The sequence below is a fragment of the Trachypithecus francoisi genome, unplaced genomic scaffold (genome assembly GCF_009764315.1).
Source record: "Trachypithecus francoisi isolate TF-2019V2 unplaced genomic scaffold, Tfra_2.0 Lachesis_group0, whole genome shotgun sequence".
Classification (NCBI taxonomy): Eukaryota; Metazoa; Chordata; class Mammalia; order Primates; family Cercopithecidae; genus Trachypithecus; species Trachypithecus francoisi.
In genome coordinates, this window is record NW_022681453.1 from 59,322,231 (window position 1) to 59,342,496 (window position 20,266).

Sequence of the window (20,266 nt, forward strand, 5' to 3'; positions counted from 1 at the left end):
TGTTTTCTGTATGTTTCATGTATGGATGTTTTATTTTCTTTCCTAGATTGTGAATTCCTTGAGGGCAAGGTCATATGCTTTATTTGGTCTGTATAATGCTAGGTACATGGCAGATGTCTCAAAAATACTTGTCTAATTAAGTTGCTTCTCTGGTAATACCTGTCAGAAGCAAGTGTTCCAGGAAAAATTTAATTTGGTGCTTCCAATTCTTAGTTGTACATGGTGGCTCTGGTTCGTAATTTAAAAAATTTAATGAATACTGAAGGTTAGCCAAAAAGTAAAAATAAATAGAAATAATAAAAACTTTTTTTGGTAGAGACATGGGGTCTTGCTGTGTTGCCCAAGCTGGTCTTTGAACTCTTGGCCTCAAATGAGCCTTCTTGCCTTGGCCTCTCAAAGTGCTGGGATTACAGGTGTGAGTCACTCTGCATTGCCAAGATGTGATTTTTTTGTTGTTGTTGTTTTAAAATTGAGACAGGGTCTTGCTTTTGCTCCTAGGCTAGAGGGCAATGGTGCAACCATAGCTCACAGTAACCTCCAGTTCCTGGACTCAAGACGTCCTCTTGCCTCAATCTCCCAAGTAGCTGGGACGGGTGTGCACTATCACACCTGGCTAATCTTTAAAAATTGTTTTAGAGATGGGCTGTCACTGTTACCCAGGCTGATCTCGAATTCCTGGGCTCAGATGATGTTCCTGCCTCGGAGTGCCGGGATTACAGGCATGAACCATTATGCCTGGCCTAAGATAGGATTTTTAGAATTGCCTTTGAATAGAGAATGGCAGCCGCAGAATAGGAAACTACTTGAAAAAAAATTTACTTATAAAATTGTGGTGTTTTCATGTACCTGTTTTATATTTCATGTTACTTTAAGATTAGAATTAATGGAATATCCATTCCTTATTCATTATGATAGTGTTAAAATATTTATTGCTTCTTAAAATATTTGCCACTTTAAGTGCTAAGTTAATATTTTTTCCAGAATACTTTCTTTCTTGATTGTAATTATTCTTGATTATACTTTCAAAAAATGAGAAAATACTGGAAAGTACTAGAAAAAAACAAACCCTACTTCTACCAGTGAGAGATGAGCTATTGCATTTTGCTACCAGCTATTAACATTTTGTTGGATATACTTTCAGTTGTTTTCTGCGTATCTATAAAAGGTAAGTTTCCCCATCTAAGTTTCTGACCTTGTAATTCTTAATGTTTGCTTTTCAGCTTTCCCTAAAAGGATTATACACCTTAGAAGTGCTTGAGGAAGAGTGATGAAGGCAAGTATCCAACTCTTTGTAGTCAGTGAAATTTAACTTGGTTCACGTCCAGACCAAAAAGCTTTGGTCACCATATTTATCAAAAAACTAAAAAATTGGAAAGAAAAACTTAAGGGGAAAAAAAGACAAGGCAATTTGCATATAATTTGCTATGATTTTGTGGAGCACACTCCTAAATGGTTGATGGATTTTAAAAACGTAATTTTTTCACTTATTTCTGATACTAATTTAGAACCACTTGTTTTCTGAGCGTGAGCGAATGGCGTATTAGGTCTTCAGTAAAATTGTGCTAGAAAAGTTAATTGTTGAAAATTCTGAGAACTTAACAAAATTATTTGAAATGCCTGGCTGGTAGGTGACTGCGTTTTTTGTCCCCCTTTCTCACCTTTTGCTCCTTCTACCTCTCCCCTTTCACTCCTTCGACCTCTCCCCTTTGTCCTGTGTCCTTTTGCTCCTTTTTCTCTTTCTCCCTCTCGTTTACTTATAATAACTTTACTTTTCAGAGAAGCTGAGTGAATAAAAGAGAAGCCAGCATTTCCTTCTTACCAAAAAGCATTTGATAGGCTTATGCAGTTAAACTTGTTTGTGTTAAACTGGGGATCTAAAAATTAGTTAATTGGGCGGGGCGCGGTGGCTCATGCCTATAATCCTAGCACTTTGGGAGGCTGAGGAGGGTGGATCACTTGAGGTCAGGAGTTCAAGACCAGCCTGGTCAACATGGCGAAACCCCGTGTTTTTACTAAAAATACAAAAATTAGCCGGGTGTGGGGGTGGGTGCCTGTAATCCCAGCTACTTGAGAAGCAGAGGCAGGAGAAATTGCTTGAACCCAGGAGGCAGAGGTTGCAGTGAGCTGAGATTGTGCCACTGCACTCCAGCCTGGGTGGCAGGGGGAGACCCTGTCTCTAAATAAATAAATAGTTAATCGGGAAATTTTATAAACTGTTCAACAGTTACTATTCATATTCATTTGAGCCTCTGTAAGACATACAGAAGAAAAGAAGGGTGTCCCTATACAACTTTGAGATTATTGAATTTCTTTTGTGCTTGCATTCTGTCAGCAGTTTTATAGAGTTAATTATTGCAACATCACTATTGGTATTTTTGCCACAGCATTTGACCTTGGTGGCCTTAAAGATTTTTTATTGGCCTACAGAAAATTTTAGCAGCCTTCAAAACCTTAACTGGTTTCTTAGTGCTGCTATTACGCAGATGATAGCTACAAGTGTAAGTACCATATTACATTTTATAATCAGTACGGTAAATTGTTTTTCAAAATTCTTACCTTAAAACTTGATGTTTAAAGCTCAATTTAGGTTTCTTTAGGGCTGCTTGCTAAGTGAGGCTATGTGCTGGTATGATTAAGGTAAGTTTTGCCTTTGAAAAATCCCAGAATTTATTACTATTTTGTTGCTTATTCTTTGTAGCTGTGAAGATAGTCTTGGCATGGAAATTAACACCTTACTCCCAGCTTTTCCCAGGAAATGCTAACATTTCCTTGTAATCAATCATCATTTTGAATTATTTGAAAATAAATGATTTGGCCGGGTGCAGTGGCTCATACCTGCAATCTCAGCCCTTTGGGAGGCTGAGGTGGTTGGATCACTTGAAGTCAGGAATTTGAGACCAGCCTGGCCAACATGGTGAAACCCTATCTCTCTAAAAATAACAAAAATTAGCCATGTATGGTGGCACGCACCTGTAATCCCAGCTACTCTGGAGGCTGAGGCAGGAGAATTGCCTGAAGCCAGGAGGCAGAGGCTGTAGTGAGCCGAGATCGTGCCACTGCACTCCGGTCTGGGTGACAGAGCAAGACTGTCTGAAAAAAACAAAAACAAAAACAAAAATAAATTGTTTTATAAATTCTTGTGAAATCTCAAATGAATTTACTGACATTGAAAATGTACCACATTCTCTATTTTTTAAAGCAGCAACCAGATGGCCAGTTGATTAGTTTATAATAGTGCCCAAATAAGTAGATTTGCTGAGTAATAAATTCCTAGTACCTGTGCATATGAGACAAGTAGAATGATCCTCAACCTTGACATCATTCCTTTATTCTTGCTGTCTTTTAATCTCATGGGATAAACATATTTTATACATTTTACCTCAAACAACAACAACAAAGGTCAGTTGTATTAGCTAATGTGCAAATAGAGGAAAAAGTAAACTACTTTTTCAGTACTGTTCTGCTGCTTTCACACCCTCCCATCTTCTCAGGATCTAAATAGCCCAGTGCAAGAAGAGACGAGTTGATATACACTGATAGGGGATTATTTTGGTTACATTAGCACTTTTCCTCTGAGGAACTCTGTTCTTTGCAGATTAGAAATAAAATTCCGTAACTATTAGCCAGCCAGCCAAACTCATGAGGAATGATGAGATAATTACTATTATTTTAAAAAATCAGAGTAACATTGTATTATATGTTTATTTCATATTTGGTTAGAAGGGGATAATTAAATATATACACTATTGGCAAAATTTTTGCCCACAAGGAGCCCCAGAAAACTGCACCAGAGGCTAAGACAGTCATTGATCTAATAAGGGCAAGGGTTTCTTTCTTGGCTCTCCCAAAGGGATAGAGATGAACAAAAGCAATGCACAATCAGGAAAAGGGTAACAGGCCACAGTGGGATGGCTAGATTTCAGTAGAGCCACAAAGAATTTGGGTGAAAGGCAATGAAACTTCATTCTCATGGTTGTTACTCATTTGCCTAATTTAGGAACAAACAATTTTATGGCATTTACAAAGTAGGAAGGTACTAGAGAGAGACAAATATCTTTATCCCTGTCTCCCTGTTTATGCTTCTCAGCTATGAAGAGGTTAGGCGATGGAATCATGGGCATGAAAGAATATGGACAGTGGAGCCACAGTGACAGTGCCCATGTAATATTTGAAGAAAGTCTTCTGAGAGTAGTCATCAGGAAGAAAACTTTAGTGAGTTTGCATTCCTGTTCCACTAAACTCTAGTAGCCTTGAGTTCACAGGGAACTCTTTTTATCCAGCTAATTTATGGCTCCCTAGATTGCCACTTGGTGGCAGCAAGTCCACATATTCCCAGAACAGGAGCACTATGGTGCTTCATTGTAGTGGCTTAAATTGTTGAAAGTAGTTGTAGTGTAGGGAGTTTTAAAGTCCTTTAAACAAAAAGTTGAAGAAAAATATGGAAATAACCTCCTACATCATATTTTGCATTCTCTAGCAGCTTGTGTGCATGTATATAATTTTGTTTTATATATTTGCACAAATGCAGTACAAAAATAAACTCTATTAGGAAAAATCTCATCATCTCCCATCCCCCCTCCTTTTTTATTTTGCATGTGATTTTAGTAACCATGGCAGTTGCGTTGATTTTACATCTCTTAGTTTCAGCTTCCTTTTAATTTCTTGTATTTAATACTGGTATATGGTTGCTGTTTGACCTTTCTTTTTCTCTACTTTTCTCTCATACCCAGTTACTTTGCTTTTGAGTTTGTATGGATATATGGGAAGCTTCTGTCAGGGATGACACTATAGAGAAAGGGATTTCTTTGAATCTCCTTTCTTGATAGCTGGTACTGAGCAAAGCTGTAGTCTCTGATTCTGATTCTGTCTGAACCATTCACTCGTATGGTGCCAGAAAGGTCATTTGTGCTTTAGCAGAGAATTCAACTTACAGGATTTTTATTTCCATTCTCTTCTCAAAAGAGCAAACCTGTCATCTCTAGTTACCAGTGAACTTGATGAATATGAATGGTAACACAGACTCTGTTTTCCATTAAAATCCACATATAGTTAGGTTGGGATATCCACTTCTCACTGTTGTTCTTTGACTATACTGAGTTTCAGCCTATGAATAATTAACTGGTTATGAATGAGAGGGATTAAATTGCCTCACCTAGAGTAAACCTGTTTGATGGTCTGTTTTCTTGATTTCCCAAGCAATGGCTGTTACGTCAACTACCATTATAGTGTCCATTCCAAGATGGCTCCTCTAATATCTAATTCTGTATATATTGAATCTTGTAGGGATTTTTGTTTTTGAACATTGCTGTTTTAATTTCCTATGTACTTGTTCTGGACTTTTTCTCTCATTCTGAAAAATAATCATTACCCACTATCTAGAAAACTGTCTTTTAATCTTCTGATTAAAGATTGCTTAATGATAGTGCCTATTTGTTTGGCCAGTAGCATGCTTTTCTCTGTTTAACACTGGAGTTTCTGCATGGATTTATAATATAAGTTTTTTTTTTGTTTTTTTTTTTTTAATATTAGATAGGCATGAAGCCTTCGTCTCACAGCTGCATGCGTAGTCACTGTTGAAGCAAATGCCTACCTAATTTGACACTCTTGGTGTGTTTAAAAAATTTTTTTGAGTTTGCAAATAAGCATATTAAGTCTACTGATGGAGCCTTCGGGCAGTGAACAGTTATTTGAGGACCCTGATCCTGGAGGCAAATCCCAAGATGCAGAGGCCAGAAAGCAGACAGAATCAGAACAGAAATTGTCTAAAATGACCCACAATGCTTTGGAGAACATTAACGTGATTGGCCAAGGCTTGAAGCATCTCTTCCAGCACCAGCGCAGGAGGTCATCAGTGTCTCCACATGATGTGCAGCAAATTCAGGCAGATCCAGAACCTGAAATGGATCTGGAAAACCAGAACGCATGTGCTGAGATTGATGGTGTCCCCACCCACCCCACAGCTCTGAATCGTGTCCTGCAGCAGATTCGAGTGCCACCCAAGATGAAGAGAGGGACAAGCTTGCATAGTAGGCGGGGCAAGCCAGAGGCCCCAAAGGGAAGTCCCCAAATCAACAGGAAGTCTGGTCAGGAGATGACAGCTGTTATGCAGTCAGGCCGACCCAGGTCTTCATCCACAACTGATGCCCCTACCAGCTCTGCTATGATGGAAATAGCTTGTGCTGCTGCTGCTGCTGCTGCTGCATGTCTACCGGGAGAGGAGGGAACTGCGGAGCGGGTAAGTTTGTTAGATTTTGTTTTTCTGTTAACTTACTGTTTTTCATACCTAGGACTCTCCAGACTTTCCTTTGGTAACTAAAAAGTTAGCAAATACCTTAAAGTTGTGGTAAAAGCATTTTTTCCTATTTCAAATGGGTAAATAATAATTATAGCTAATGAATGAATGCTTAGAATTATATTCCTATTTCCTTCCTAACATATTGCTGTATTTTATCCTTTCGTTAAAACCTTAAGTATATTTCATGTATTCTTGCGGTATATTTATTTAAGAGGGTCAGTTTTATGGTGGAGGAATAAAGATGCTTTGTTTCTTATTGTTTTGATTTTGCACATGGAAATGGCTTTCTTACATTAATAAATGTAGTGAATAAAGTTCTAGAATCTGAGTTTGTGCTTACCATGGAAGTACACTAAGTTGGTTATAATTTTCATATACTTTGTAGTACATCAACAGCATTCATTATATATTTTGTATGCCACAGTAGAGCATATACATTATTATAGTGTACTATTAATAAAGAGATTGTTTTGGGTTTACCCAAAACCAGGCATATTAAATCTAGGAGAAACTTTTTCCATATAACTCAGTTACGGTTAGTTGAGGCACATAGAATAAATAGTCCTGCTAGGGTTTAAAAACTCAGATACACGTAGCCATGCAGATAGTGACAACAAGTGAAATTCAGTGTTATGGAGCCTGGACAAACTGAGGAGTTCCTGATTTAGGAAATCTGGAGTAGCCAGATTTAGGAAAAGCAGTATATATTAGGCTGCAATGAGGGGAGCTTTTTGGATCACTTATAGTAAGGGCAGAAGGAAAGGGAAATTTTTGTAATGCCTGGCTGTACCTGGAAGATAGAGAAAAGTGGAAGAAGTTTGAGGGAGATGTATGTGTTCAAATAAAAAGATTTCTAAGTTTGAATTAGTTGAACTTACTATAAGCAAAACTAGTAAGGCAGGTGTACTACTCTTCTCCCAGTGGGGAAGAAATGAAGTGGGGAAAAGGATAATTCCTGTTGTTGACCACCAGGTGGTGCCCTAGGCGAGGATTGGTAGGTGGAAGTGAGAGGATGGATGCCTGACAGGACATTGATTAACCCAGGGTGAAAAGTTAATTAGTACAGGAAGTCATTAGGATATGGGCTAACTTGAGCACAGTGACTATTAAATAGTGATAGTGCTCTTATAAATATTGAGCTGAATTGATAATTGTGGAAGTGGAATGGACAATAGAAGAACAGGTAGGATTTGATAACAATGTTAGAATAAAAAATTTTAAAATCTGAAATTTGCTTGGGAGAATCAGAAAATACTGTCCATTTCCACTAAAGAGTTGAAAAATTGTATTTTTTAAAGAAAACCATTTAGTTTCAGTTGGGTGGCTGACACCTACTATCAAGAGAATGTCTTATATAATGAAATTATAATAATAATTATTATAACATTATAATAAAATTATAATTATATAAGACATTAATGTATTTCCAGTTCCTTTAATAATATAGAACTGGAAAAGTGGGCATAAGTTAGAGATGAAGATGTATTTTGGCTTTCTAATTGTTCTCCCTTAAAGATGCTTTACATAACAAAATTTGATTGCCAAAACAAGTAACTTATAGGTTTGTTGACCCTACTTCTGAAGGCCAAAATGTTTATGGCTACGTCCTTTCCCCCAATACTGAGTTTCCTTTAATATAAATATGTATTCATTGGCCTCAAAGATATTTTTATTATCCTTAATGATCTCATGTGGGCATCAAATACAGTTCTTATAAGAGTAAAAGTGAAGGTACAGATAAGCTAAGTGTTCCTAACCTTGGTAAATTTTTTATGCAAAGTGTAATATCATAGGGATGCTTCTTAAAGTTTGTTTTTGTTTGGTTGGTTGGTTGGGTTTTTTTTTTTTTTTTTGACAGAGTCGTGCTCTGTCACCCAGGCTGGAGTGCAGCGGCATGATCTCTGCTCACTGCAACCTCCACCTCCCAGGTTCAAGTGATCCACCTGCCTCAGCCTCCCAAAGTGCTGGGATTACAGGCATGAGCCACCGCGCCCAGCCAAAGAGTTTGTTTTTTTAAGTCTGAGTTTCTTTCTTTCTGTTCAGAGCCCTTTATGATGAAGGCTCCACATAATGGAGAGCAGAGTTAGCTCTTTAACCTCTTTTTCCTTTATACAACAAAATGGTCACAAGCTTTAGGGTAATCAGACTCCTAAAGGCATATAGCGTGTGACCTAATTTCTGCTTTCCCCTTATATTCATCAGAGATTTGAGTACTTTATCAATAGCTTTGAATCTTAGGAGTAGAGGAGGAGATTTTTAGTATCCAAAGTCTACTACTCTTTGGTTTATCCAGAACACTGATATAAAGTCTTGCTTCCAAAGAGTTATAGATAGATTGATAGACAGAGGGATAGGCCAAGATTGTGTTTTGTGTAAGGTAATTACTAGAGCAGACTGTTTTTGTTTTTGTTTTTTTTTCCAGGGATCTCTGTACAGCATTTTTTCTCAAGAAAGGCAACTTTGGCAAGTTAGCACAATGTTGAGCTAAGTAGGTGTTTGTTAAAAAATCGACCTATTTTAATGTTACATTATCATAGCCTATGATCCTGTTGGTCAGTGTGAGCAGGCTAGATTTTATTTTTGAACTTTTGTACTTCAGGGTCACAATTAATATACGTTATGCGTTAATATGTGTCTCTCACTTCATATATACATCGACTTTGAGAATATGTTTCTAAACCAAATTTTAAATATATAAAATGTTATTTTTGTTTTGTTTTGTTTGAGACAGAGTTTCACTCTTGTTGCCCAGGCTGGAGTGCAGTGGTATGATCTCTGCTCACTTCCACTTCCACCTCCCGGGTTCAAGCAATTCTCCTGCCTCAGCTTCCCGAGGAGCTGAGATTACAGGCACACATCACCACGCCTGGCTAATTTTTGTATTTTTAGTAGAGATGGGGTTTCACCGTGTTTGTCAGGCTGGTCTTGAATTCCCGACCTCAAATGATCCACCTGCCTCAGCCTCTCAAAGTGCTGGGATTACAGGCATGAGCCACTGCGCTGGCCTAAAATGTTTTATTTTAAAAATAAAAGTTACGACAAATCTTTTTATTTTGTCATAGTAACATCTTATTGGGGATAAGAAACCCTGACTCAGATTTCAAAATTGTAATAATGAGGAAGCTAAGAATTCAGAAATTTTGAGTTGCAAAATGAGTCCCTTGCACCACAAATGATTTCTAGTCAGTAGATCGCTGGCTGCTGCCAAGTGACTACGAGACTCATAGACTGTTAGGCCTATTAAGCTACTTTGATTAATTCTAATCAAACTCCTGATTTTACAGGTCCAGAGATGTTAAAAACCTTCCTGAAGTTATACAGTTAATTATGAGTGATGCCAGGACCAGATCCCTGGGTTCCCTCTTGTTCTGTGTTCAGCATTCTTGCCTCTTTACCTGGTTGAGCAGGCCAGAGAATTGAAGAATGCCAGAGAGTTGAAGAACACCAGTTCTTTCAAGCAGGAAATAAGAAAAGGGGAAAGGAAAGTTTTTCCTTTTTTCAAAGATTGGTCGCTAGATCAGCTTGTTTGAATGAAGGCAGAAATCTAAGAGCAGTGACAAAGACTGATTTCATCACTACCTCTGTTTGTTTTCTTATGTTATTATGTATTTTTTTGAGTTGGGGTTGGAGTCTCGCTCTAATGCCCAGGCTAGAGTGCAATGGTGCAGTCATGGCTTGTTGCAATCTCGAACTTCTGGGCTCAAGGGATTTTCCCACCTCAGTCTGTTGAGTAGCTAGGACTATAGGCATGCGCCACCATGCCTGCCTCTTATGTTAAACAACTTTTGCCATCATTTCCAGTTGGGTAACAATGGATATCAAATACTGAAATGATTCTCTGAAGTTATTTTAATTCCATTCATCATTAAAATATGAGCAGTGACATCCTGGATTCTCAGATGTCTAAACAAAATAATAACAAAATAGTTATTTACAATGCCTAAAAAATAAGGCCTCATAAATATATATAAATATATGTATTTATATTTGAGACAGAGTCTCACTCTGTCACCCAGGCTGGAGTGTAGTGGTGTGATCACAGCTAACTGCAGCCTCAAGTGACCACCCACCTCAGCCTCTTCAAGTAACTGGGACCACAGGTGGGTGCCACTGCACCCAGCTAATTTTTGTCTTTTTTTGTCGAGGAGTTTTGCGGTGTTGCCCGGGCTGATCTTGAACTCCTGGGCTCAAGTCATCCACCCGCCTCAGCCTCCCAAAGTGCTGGGATTACAGGTGTGAGCCACTGCATTTGGCCAAGGACTCTTATATTTAGTGAGATGGCTGGTTAAATAGTCTTCATGGAGTTATTTCTGTATTGTGAGGTTGAGGGTGGGGTGGAAAATAGGGCCCATTAAAGTTTCTTATTAACGACATAAAATATTGCAGAGTTATAGTAAGAAAGAGTGATGACGATGAGAACCAGCCATCTGTTATCTTACTGCCTTAAGACACCAAGAAACCTGCCCTGGAAATGCTGAATTTTAATGAACTCATGAAATGAACTTTAATTGGAAATCTTTTCCATGTAGTCGATAGTATTCTTTGCAAGAATTTTGTTGAAGTGAATTTGTTTTGATACCATTATATCAGATCATTCTTAACAAATACTTAAGTGTCTAAAGTATGTAAGACTCTTTCCATGTATACTTTGCGGTTTAATTTGCATGTGAGTGTTTTGGGGCAGGTCGATATCTTAAAAAAAAAAAAAAAAGTAATTAGTGCTTAGGGAAAAATTTAAAACCTGCCTAAGACCAGAGAGCTAGTACATGGCTGAGTCTAAGCTCTTTGCACATCTACACATCTACATCTACATCTACACATCTACAGCACAGATGCCTCAATATTGATAGCTTTTATCATGTACTTAGTGTGGGGAGTGTAATATAAAGGCAGAGAATATAGATCTTAGAATGTTACAGACTGTCAAAAAGTTGGTAATCTGCCAAGTAATTTTCCTAAAACACATAAGAAAAAAACTTGAACAGTTGGTCTCAGTTGAAATTGAAGCAAGATTTGAGGCTTCGTAATTAACTCTTAAAGTAGAAATTTAGATGAAAGAAAAAAGTAAGTTTCCCACTGCTTTCCTTATGTACTATCAAAAGGCCACAATGAAATTGCTGGAAGTTACCACGTCTTACTAAGCTCCAAACAGTGCTTAAAAGTAGGAAGTGAGAGGTTTATCTTTGCTTCCATGCCGTCTTACTGGCCTGTAATCTGGTGGTTAATAGCATTGATTGTTTTAAATTCTGTTGTTTGTTTTTTTCCTGCCAACTTGCTATAACCATCTGGGAAGGGTAAGATAAGAGTGCTGGAGCATTGTCCTAAGAAAGTTCCACTTTTCCTTTTGAGCCTTCTTTAACGCAAATCTCAGATTGGGAGAGATTTCTACAGTCGTTTCATGTATAGCTCCCTAACATTCTCCCTAAACGGTTGTCTGACCTCTCAGAATCTCCCGAAGCAGCCTATTCTACTTGTGCCTCTGTTAGACAAATCTAATGTGTTAAGCTGAATCTGGTACCCTATATTTCTCCAGTTAGGGCCAATCAGAATATGTAATGCCTCTGCAGGCACGAATTGCCTTCACATTGTGTCTCTTCCTGAATAATCCCTTCTCCAGACTGATAATCCCTAGTCCTTGGGATATTCTTTTTTATTTTTTTAATTTAACATTTTTTGATCCAGGCATTTTAAGTGTTTGGGATGCAGTAGTGAATCCTCACTACAAACAACTGTACTGTGAAGTATTACTATCTCTATTTTTATAAGTGAAGAAACAAGGTGAAATTGGAATGACTTACCATGTTCACACAATTGGGAAGAAGTTTGTAATGGATATCAGAACCAAGTCTTTCTAGCTCTAAGGGTCATGCTTTTGACCACTGCTCTCTGCTACTGTAGGTCTTGCCAAGAATAATCTAGTAGCCGTTTTCAAGGCCTAAAGTAGATAGTTCAAGGAGAAGGCTCATCTAAGGAATGGCATAAACACCTTCTAGGTAAGAGATTCTGAGGTTCCTTGGGACAGTAAATGAATCTGTAGCCTCCCTGGGTTCCACTGGGAAACTTGACGTCAAGTAGATTCTTAGCTGGGTTTGGTGGCACACGCCATTAAATTTGTGGTTTCAACAATTCACTAAGGACCCCAATGTCCATAAAAAACATGGAGTGCTTCACAAGTTTTTTTGTCATCCTCTTCAGAAGCCGTTATAATCTTCTTTGTATTCCAATTTTAGTATATGGGCTGCTGAAACAAGCCCCAAGTTATTCATTCACATCATAATTTTGAGTACTTAGTCATACTGGTCCATCAACTCTAACTGTTCCCATTCTTCAGTATTCCCCTTAAATTCTAGTCTCCAGAACAGAACACAGTGCCCAGATCTGATTACAGTAGTGAATAGACCTTTCCTAATTCTGAAGTATTATATGCTTATGTTCAACACAACTCCAGTTTGAAATTGTTTTTTATTTTTTTGATCTGACTTACCTTTCATCTTTAATTTTTATTTGGCGAAAGTTGTAGAGTTTAATTCAGAGTAATTGAAATTTTTACAGGCAGTAAAATAATACAGATGCTTAGTCATTTTGAGACTGTTAGAAAAAAGACTTTTTCTAGAGAACTTAACCTCTAATTTCTAATATATTTACTTATAAGAAGGAGAACCCTTCACACCTGTAATCCCAGCACTTTGGGAGGCCGAGGCGGGCGGATCATCTGAGGTCAGGAGTTTGAGACCAGCCTGGCCAACATGGTGAAACCCTGTCTCTACTAAAAATTAAAAAATTAGCCTGGCGTGTGATGCGCACCTGTAATCCCAGCTCTCAGGAGGCTGAGGCAGGAGAATCACTTGAACCCGGGAGGCGGAGGTTGCAGTGAGCCGAGATCGGGTCATTGCACTCTAGCCTGGGTGACAGAGTGAGACTCCGTCTCGAAAGAAAAAGAATGAGAACCTTTCACATTCTACATTTTATTTCATTTCATCTTAGGTAGTCAAGTGAACTGTTTGGCCTGGAGAAGGAACAAAGAAATCTGTCACTGGTTGTGATCAATTAGTTGTAAGCACTACTGCACTTGTACCAGCCTCAACTTCTGCCTTCTTTTAAATTGGTGTTAGAGATGAACCAAATGTCACCTACATCATTTCCCAACCCTGATACCACGTGCTTCAGCTCCTAATTTTTCTTACTTTGTATTTGTAGTATTATTTATTTAATGTATAGCCATATTCTTCAGAATAATTAAGAGTTGTGGCATATTGAAGAATTCAGTCATTTATTAGCCCTTCAGATATCTTTGTTTTTTTAATCAGTGCTCAGTTTGTTTTGCAAAAAGTTTTCTTTAAAACTTTTCTTGGCCAGGCATGGTGGCTCAAGCCTGTAATCCCAGCACTTTGGGAGGCCGAGACGGGCGGATCACTAGGTCAGGAGATCGAGACCATCCTGGCTAACACGGTGAAACCCCGTCTCTACTAAAAAATGCAAAAAACTAGCCGGGCGAGGTGGCGGGCGCCTGTAGCCCCAGCTACTCAGGAGGCTGAGGCAGGAGAATGGCATAAACCCAGGAGGCGGAGCTTGCAGTGAGCTAAGATCCGGCCACTGCACTCCAGCCTGGGCGACAGGGCCAGACTCCGTCTCAAAAAAAAAAAAAAAACCAAAAAAAAACTTTTTCTTTAAAAGTTTCTTTACAACTGATGTCTGCTGATCACAGAAATTTAAAGAAGTTTTGTATTTTTTTTTTTTCCTTCTTAAAAAATAATTCCCAGCCAGGTGCTGGGGCTCACACCGTGATCCCAGCACTTTGGGATGCTGAGATGGGCGGATCACTTGATGTTGGGAATTCAAGACCAGCTTGCCAACATGGTGAAACCCTATCTCCACTAACAATGTAAAAAAGGCCGGGCACGGTGGCTCACGCCTGTAATCCCAGCAATTTGGGAGGCCGAGGTAGGTGGATCACCTGAGGTCAGGAGTTTGAGACCAGCCTGGCCAACATGGCGAAAACCCGTCTCTACTAAAAATACAAAAATTAATCGGGCGTGGCACACGCCTGTGGTCCCTGCTACTCCAGAGGCTAAAGCAGGAGAATTGCTTGAACTTGGGAGGCAGAGGTTGCAGTGAGCCAAGATTGCGCCACTGCACTCCAACCTGGGTGACAGAGCAAGACTCCAGCTCCAAAAACAAAAAATAGCTGGGCGTGGTGGTGCACGCCTGTAATTCCAGCTCCTTGGGAGGATGAGGCACGAGAATCACTTGAACCCAGAAGGTGGAGGTTGCAGTGAGCAGAGATCTCACCACTGCACTCCAGTCTGGGTGACAGAGTGAGACTCCATCTAAAAAAAAACAAAAATTCACAGCTTAATAGAAATTTCAGCCACTCTGAAAATCAAAATATGAAGATGTGGGATAGTCACTAAGGGCCTAGGAGTCTTGTTAGCAGTTTATTTCCTTTTGGATAATAAGATAGTAAATATTCTTTTCTGTCAGATTTTTTGATTTGGTAATTTCATGATCTTAAAGTTCACAGATTTTATTAATTGATTGAGACAGGGTCTTTCTTTGTTGCCCAGGGTAGAGTGCAGTAGTGTGATCACGGCTCACTGCAGCCTTGACCTCCTGGGCTAAAGCAATCCTCCCACCTCAGCCTCACAAAATGCTAGAATTAGAGACATGGGCCACCACACCCGGCCGACTCTTATGGGTGAAAAACAAAGATTTTTACTTTGGTCAATGACGTTGTTTTGGTTTTAAATGACAGTTGACACTGTGCCCCGGAAATGTGATTCAAATGTGCTTGCCTTTTTTTTAATTTAAATTTTATCTTTTAAAATTGATATATAATTTACATATTTTGGGGGTACATGTGATCATTTAATACATTTATATAACTTATAAAGATCAAATCAATGTAATTGGGATATCTGTCACCTTAAATATTTGTCTTGTCTTTTTCTTTTTTCTTTTTAGACAGGCTCACGCTCTGTTGCCCAGGTTGGAGTGCAGTGGTGCAATCGTAGCTCACTGCCGCCTCAAATTCCTGGCTCAAGCAATCCTCGTGCCTCACCCTCCCTCGTAGCTGGGACTACGGGTGTGCACCATCACACCTGGCTTATTTTTATTTTTATTTTTTGTAGAAATGGGGTCTTGGTATGTTGACCAGGCTGATCTCAAACTCCTGGGCTCAAGCAATCCTCCCATCTCAGCCTCCTAAAGTGTTGGGATTACAAGCATGAGCTATTATGCCTGGCCTTGTCTTTATGCTAGAAACATTTGAATTGTTATCTTCTATAATCACCCTACTGATCTATCAAACATTAGGTCTTATTTCTTCTATCAGACCCCGTTTATTTGTACCCATTAATCAACCTTTCTCCTTCTCCCTCTCCTTTACCTTTCCCAGCCTCTGGTAACCACCAGGCTACTCTTTATTTTCATGAGATCCACTACTTTTTAGCTCCCACGTATGAATGACAGCATGTGATATTTATCTTGCTTGGCTTATTTCACTTACAAAATGAGCTCCATTTCCATCCATGTTGCTGCAAATGAAAGGATTTCATTCTTCTTTATGGCTTTATAATATTTCATTGTGTTTGTGTGCCACATTTTCTTTATTCATTTGTCCACTGATGAGCAGTTACATTGATTCCATGTTTTGGCTATTGTGAATAGCACTTGCAAATAAACATGGCAATGCAGATGTCTGTCTGATACCTTGATTTCTTTTCTTTCGGCTATATACCCAGTAGTAGAATTCCTGGGTCATATGGTAGTTCTATTTTTAATTTTTAAAGGAACTTCCTTGAAGGTTTCCATAGTGGCTGTTCTAATTTACATTTCTACCAACAGTATACATCCCCTTTCTCCACATCCTCCCCAGCATGTTATTCCCTGTCTTTTTGATAAAAGCCATTCTAACTGGGGTGATGTGATGTCTCATTGTGGTTTTGATTGCACTTCTCTAATGATTAGTGATATTGAGCATTTTTTCATATACCTGTTGGCCATTTGTGTGCCATCTTTTGAGAAATGACTATTCAGATCTTTTGCCCATTATAAAATTGGATTTGTTTTGCTGTTGAGTTGTTTGAGTTCCTTATGTATTCTGGTTGTTAATCCCTTGTCAGATGGATAGTTTGTAAATATTTTCTCCCATTTTGTGGGTTGTCTTTTCACTTTGTTGTTTCCTTTGCTGTGCAGAAACTTTTTAGCATGATGTAATCCCATTTGTCTGTTTTTGCTTTGGTTACCTGGGCTTTTGAGGTCTTACACTGAAAATCCTTGTCCAGACCAATGTCCTATAGCATTTCCCCAATGATTTCTTCTACTAGTTTCATAGTTTCCAGTCTTAGATTTAAGTCTTTAATCCATTTTGATTTGATTTTTGTATATGTTCAGAGATAGGGGTGTAGTTCCATTCTTCTGCAGGTAGTTGTCCGTTTTCCCCAGCACCATTTATTAAAGAGACTATTCTTACCCATTGTATGTTCTTGGGTTGGCTATAAATGTGTTGATTTATATCTGGGTTTTCCATTCTGTTCCATTGGTCTGTGTGTTTTTATGCCGGTACCGTGCTGGTATGTTTACTATTGCTTTATAGTATGTTTTGAAGTCAGGTAGTATGATGCCTCCCATTTTGCTTTTTTTGCTCAGGATTGCTTTGGCTATTCAATGTCTTCTGTGGTTCCATATAAATTTAAGAGTTTTTTTCTGTTGCTGTGAATGTTACTTATTTCTAGCTTTATATTCCATTGTGGTCAGAAAAGTTAATATGATTTCTTTTTTTTTTTAATTGTTGAGATTTGTTTAAGATATGGTCTCTTCTGGAGAATGTTCCCTTGTGGTGATGAAAAGAATTTGTATTCTGCAGCAATTGGGTGAAATGTTCTATAAATGTCAGTTAGGTCTATTAAGTATAGTGTCTACTTTAACTTTGGTCTCTCTTCGTTGATTTTCTGTCTGGATGATCTGTCCATTACTGAGAATGAGGTGCTGACTTTCTCTACTAGTATTGTATTACAGTCTTATCAGTCTGTCTTTCCCTTTAGATCTACTAATGTTTACTTCATGTACTTGGGAGCTCTGATTTTGGGTACATAGATACTTATAACTGTTACATCGGCTTCATGAATTGACCAATTTATCTTTATATAGTGACCTCCTTTGTCTTTTCCGATAGTCTTTGATTCGTAATCTAGTTTGTCTAAGTATAGCTACTCCTGCTCTTTTTTGTAATCCAGTTGCATAGACTATATTTTCCCCACCCCTTCACTTTCATTGTGTATTTTCATAGGAGAAGTGGATTTCTTGTAGGCAGCATATAGGTGGGTCTTACTTCTTTGTCTATTCAGCCACTTTATGCCTTTTAATTGGAGAATTGAGTCCATTTACCAGTGTTACTTTTGATAAGTAAGGGCTTAATACTGCCATTTTATTGCATATTCTGGTTGTTTTGTAACTCCTCTTTTCATCCCTTATTTACTGTTATCTTTGTGGTTAAGTGATTTTCTCTGGTAGTATGTTTTAATTCATTGCTTTTTATTTTTAGTGAATCTGTTACAGATTTTTGCATTTTGGTTACCATGAGGCTTACAACAAACATAACAAGTTATTTTAAAGAGATGACAACTTATGTTATATCACAAAGATTAGAAACAAAGATTCTGTCACTTTAAATAGGAATTCACAGGATGAATACTCAAAATTAAAACACTGCAGGAAAATTAGCCTGTGAGTGAAGATCTGGTTCAGGAGTACACTGGGAAATTGTTTGGCATCTTATCATAACCTTATGCTTAGGTCTTCTCCTACTGTCTTTAGAAATTTGATGGTTTCTGATTGTCAAGCCATTTCCACATAGGAAATGCAAACCTATAACTCAATTCTTTGGGAGAATAAATATATAAATAGTTATTCCAACAATGGACTTTTATCACTTACCCTGCTTTATTATACAAAAAAAAATAATAATAATAATAATAAGGAAAAAGAACTTAAGGACAAGTTTAGAATGGATGAACAATTAAAGTGTTTATTATCACAGATAACTTAGTAAATATATTTTCAAATTGTTAAATTTCCTCTGACACATATAAGTACTATTTCATTAAGAATAATCTCTTCTTCAGTAGAAATGGAATAGCTCAATCTTTCTTTTTTTTTATCTTTTATTTTAGGTTCAGGAGTACATGGGTAGGTTTGTTAAATAGGTAAACTACATGTTGCAGGGATTTGTGGTACAAATTATTTCATTACCTGGGTAATAAGCATAGTACCCAATAGTAGTTTTTCGATCCTCACCCTCCTCCCACTCTCCACCCTCAAGTAGGCCCTGGTGTCTGTTGTTCCCTTCTTTATGTCCATACTAAATGTTTAACTCCCTCTTAAAGGTGAGAACATGAGGTATGTGGTTTTCTGTTCGTGTGTTAGTTTGCATAGGATAATGGCCTCCAGCTCCATAAGGACATGATCTCATTTTTTTTTATTGCTGCATAGTATTCTGTGGTGTACATGTACCACATTTTCTTTATCCAGTCTACCATTGATGGGCATTTAGGGTGATTCCATGTCTTTGCTATTGTGAATAGTGCTGCAGTGAACATACATGTGCATGTGTCTTTATGGAATAATTATTTATATTCCTTTGGGAATATACATAATAGGATTGCTGGGTTAAATGGTAATTCTGTTTTAAGTTCTTTGAGAAGTCGTCAGACTGCTTTCCACAATGGCTGAACTAATTTACTTTCCCACCAGCAGTATGTAAGTGTTCTCTTTTCTCCACAACCTCATCAACATCTGTTATTTTTTAACTTTTTAATAATAGACATTCTGACTGGTGTGATATGGTATCTTATTGTGGTTTAGATCTGCATTTCTCTAATGATTAGTGATGTTGAGTATTTTTTCATAAGTCTTGCTGCATGAATGTTATCTTTTGAAAAGTATCTGTTCATGTCCTTTGCCCACTTTTTAGTGAGGGTTGTCTGATTTAAGTTCCTTATAGATTCTGAATATTAGACCTTTATCGGATGTGTAGTTTGCAAGTATTTACAAGTATTTTCTCCCCTTCCCTGGGCTGTTTACTCTTTGATAGTTTCCTCTGCTGTGCAGAAGCTCTTTAGTTTCATTGGGTCCCATTTGTTAATTTTTGGTTTTGTTGCAATCACTTTTGGCATCTTTGTTATGAAGTCTTTGCCAGGTCCTGTGTCCAGATGGTATTTCCTAGGTTATCTTCAAAGGTTTTTGTAGTTTTTCATTTTAGATTTAAGTCTTAAATATGCGTCATCTTTTTAAGCTTAAAATTATCTCAACTTAAAAACAATAACCTTAGTGTCTCTACCTTTTCTTTTTTGGGGGGAGGTGGGGTTTTTGTTTTGTGAAATCCAGCAGGTGAAGATAAACCAGCAATAAATTTATAGCTTCTTCAATAAAGTATCTTGAACAGGGGTATTAAAAGTGAAATCTCAGTACCAGAGATTTGATTTGTGTATTGTGTATGTGATTGTAGTCCTACAGAGTACCAGCTTAAGTTTCTTTGTTATAGTCATGGTGTTTTTCTTTCCTCTTTTACATAATGCCCTGTTTTTTTCTCATTGGCTTTTTTGTTTGTTTGTTTGTTTGTTTTGTTTTTGAGACAGTCTTGCTCTGTTGCCTAGGCTGGAGTGCAGTGGCACGATCTCCCTGCAACCTCCACCTCCCAGATTCAAGTGATTCTCCTGCCTCAGCCTCCCGAGAAGCTGGGATTACAGGTGCCTGCCACCACGTCTGGCTAATTTTTGTATGTTTAGTAGAGACGGAGTTTCACTGTGTTGGCCAGGCTGATCTTGATCTCCTCATCTCAGGTGATCTGCCCGCCTCGGCTTCCCAAAGTGCTGGGATTACAGGAGTGAGCCACCGCACCTGGCCTTTTCTCATTGTTTTTTTATTTTTTTATTTTTTTATTTTTTTGAGACGGAGTCTTGCTCTGTCGCCCAG

At 38.1% G+C, this 20,266-nt stretch overlaps 1 protein-coding gene and 1 non-coding gene across 6 annotated transcripts in view; one reads left to right on the top strand and one right to left on the bottom strand.

Annotated features, from left to right (window-relative positions):
• The window catches only part of TMCC1 (transmembrane and coiled-coil domain family 1), a 249,804-nt gene that overhangs the window by 63,554 nt on the left and 165,984 nt on the right, over window positions 1–20,266 (top strand). For 4 of the 5 annotated variants that reach the window (XM_033210825.1, XM_033210824.1, XM_033210823.1 and 1 more), the window contains exons 3-4: window positions 1,221–1,273; window positions 5,530–6,235. In XM_033210825.1, the coding sequence (XP_033066716.1) occupies window positions 5,660–6,235 (576 nt within the window). In that variant the 5' untranslated portion in view covers window positions 1,221–1,273; window positions 5,530–5,659. The remainder of the gene's footprint in view (window positions 1–1,220; window positions 1,274–5,529; window positions 6,236–20,266) is intronic. The other variant, XM_033210827.1, reaches the window with a different exon arrangement.
• Window positions 12,447–12,549, bottom strand: LOC117084638. The gene has a single exon (XR_004437558.1). It is a non-coding gene; the product is annotated as a U6 spliceosomal RNA (small nuclear RNA).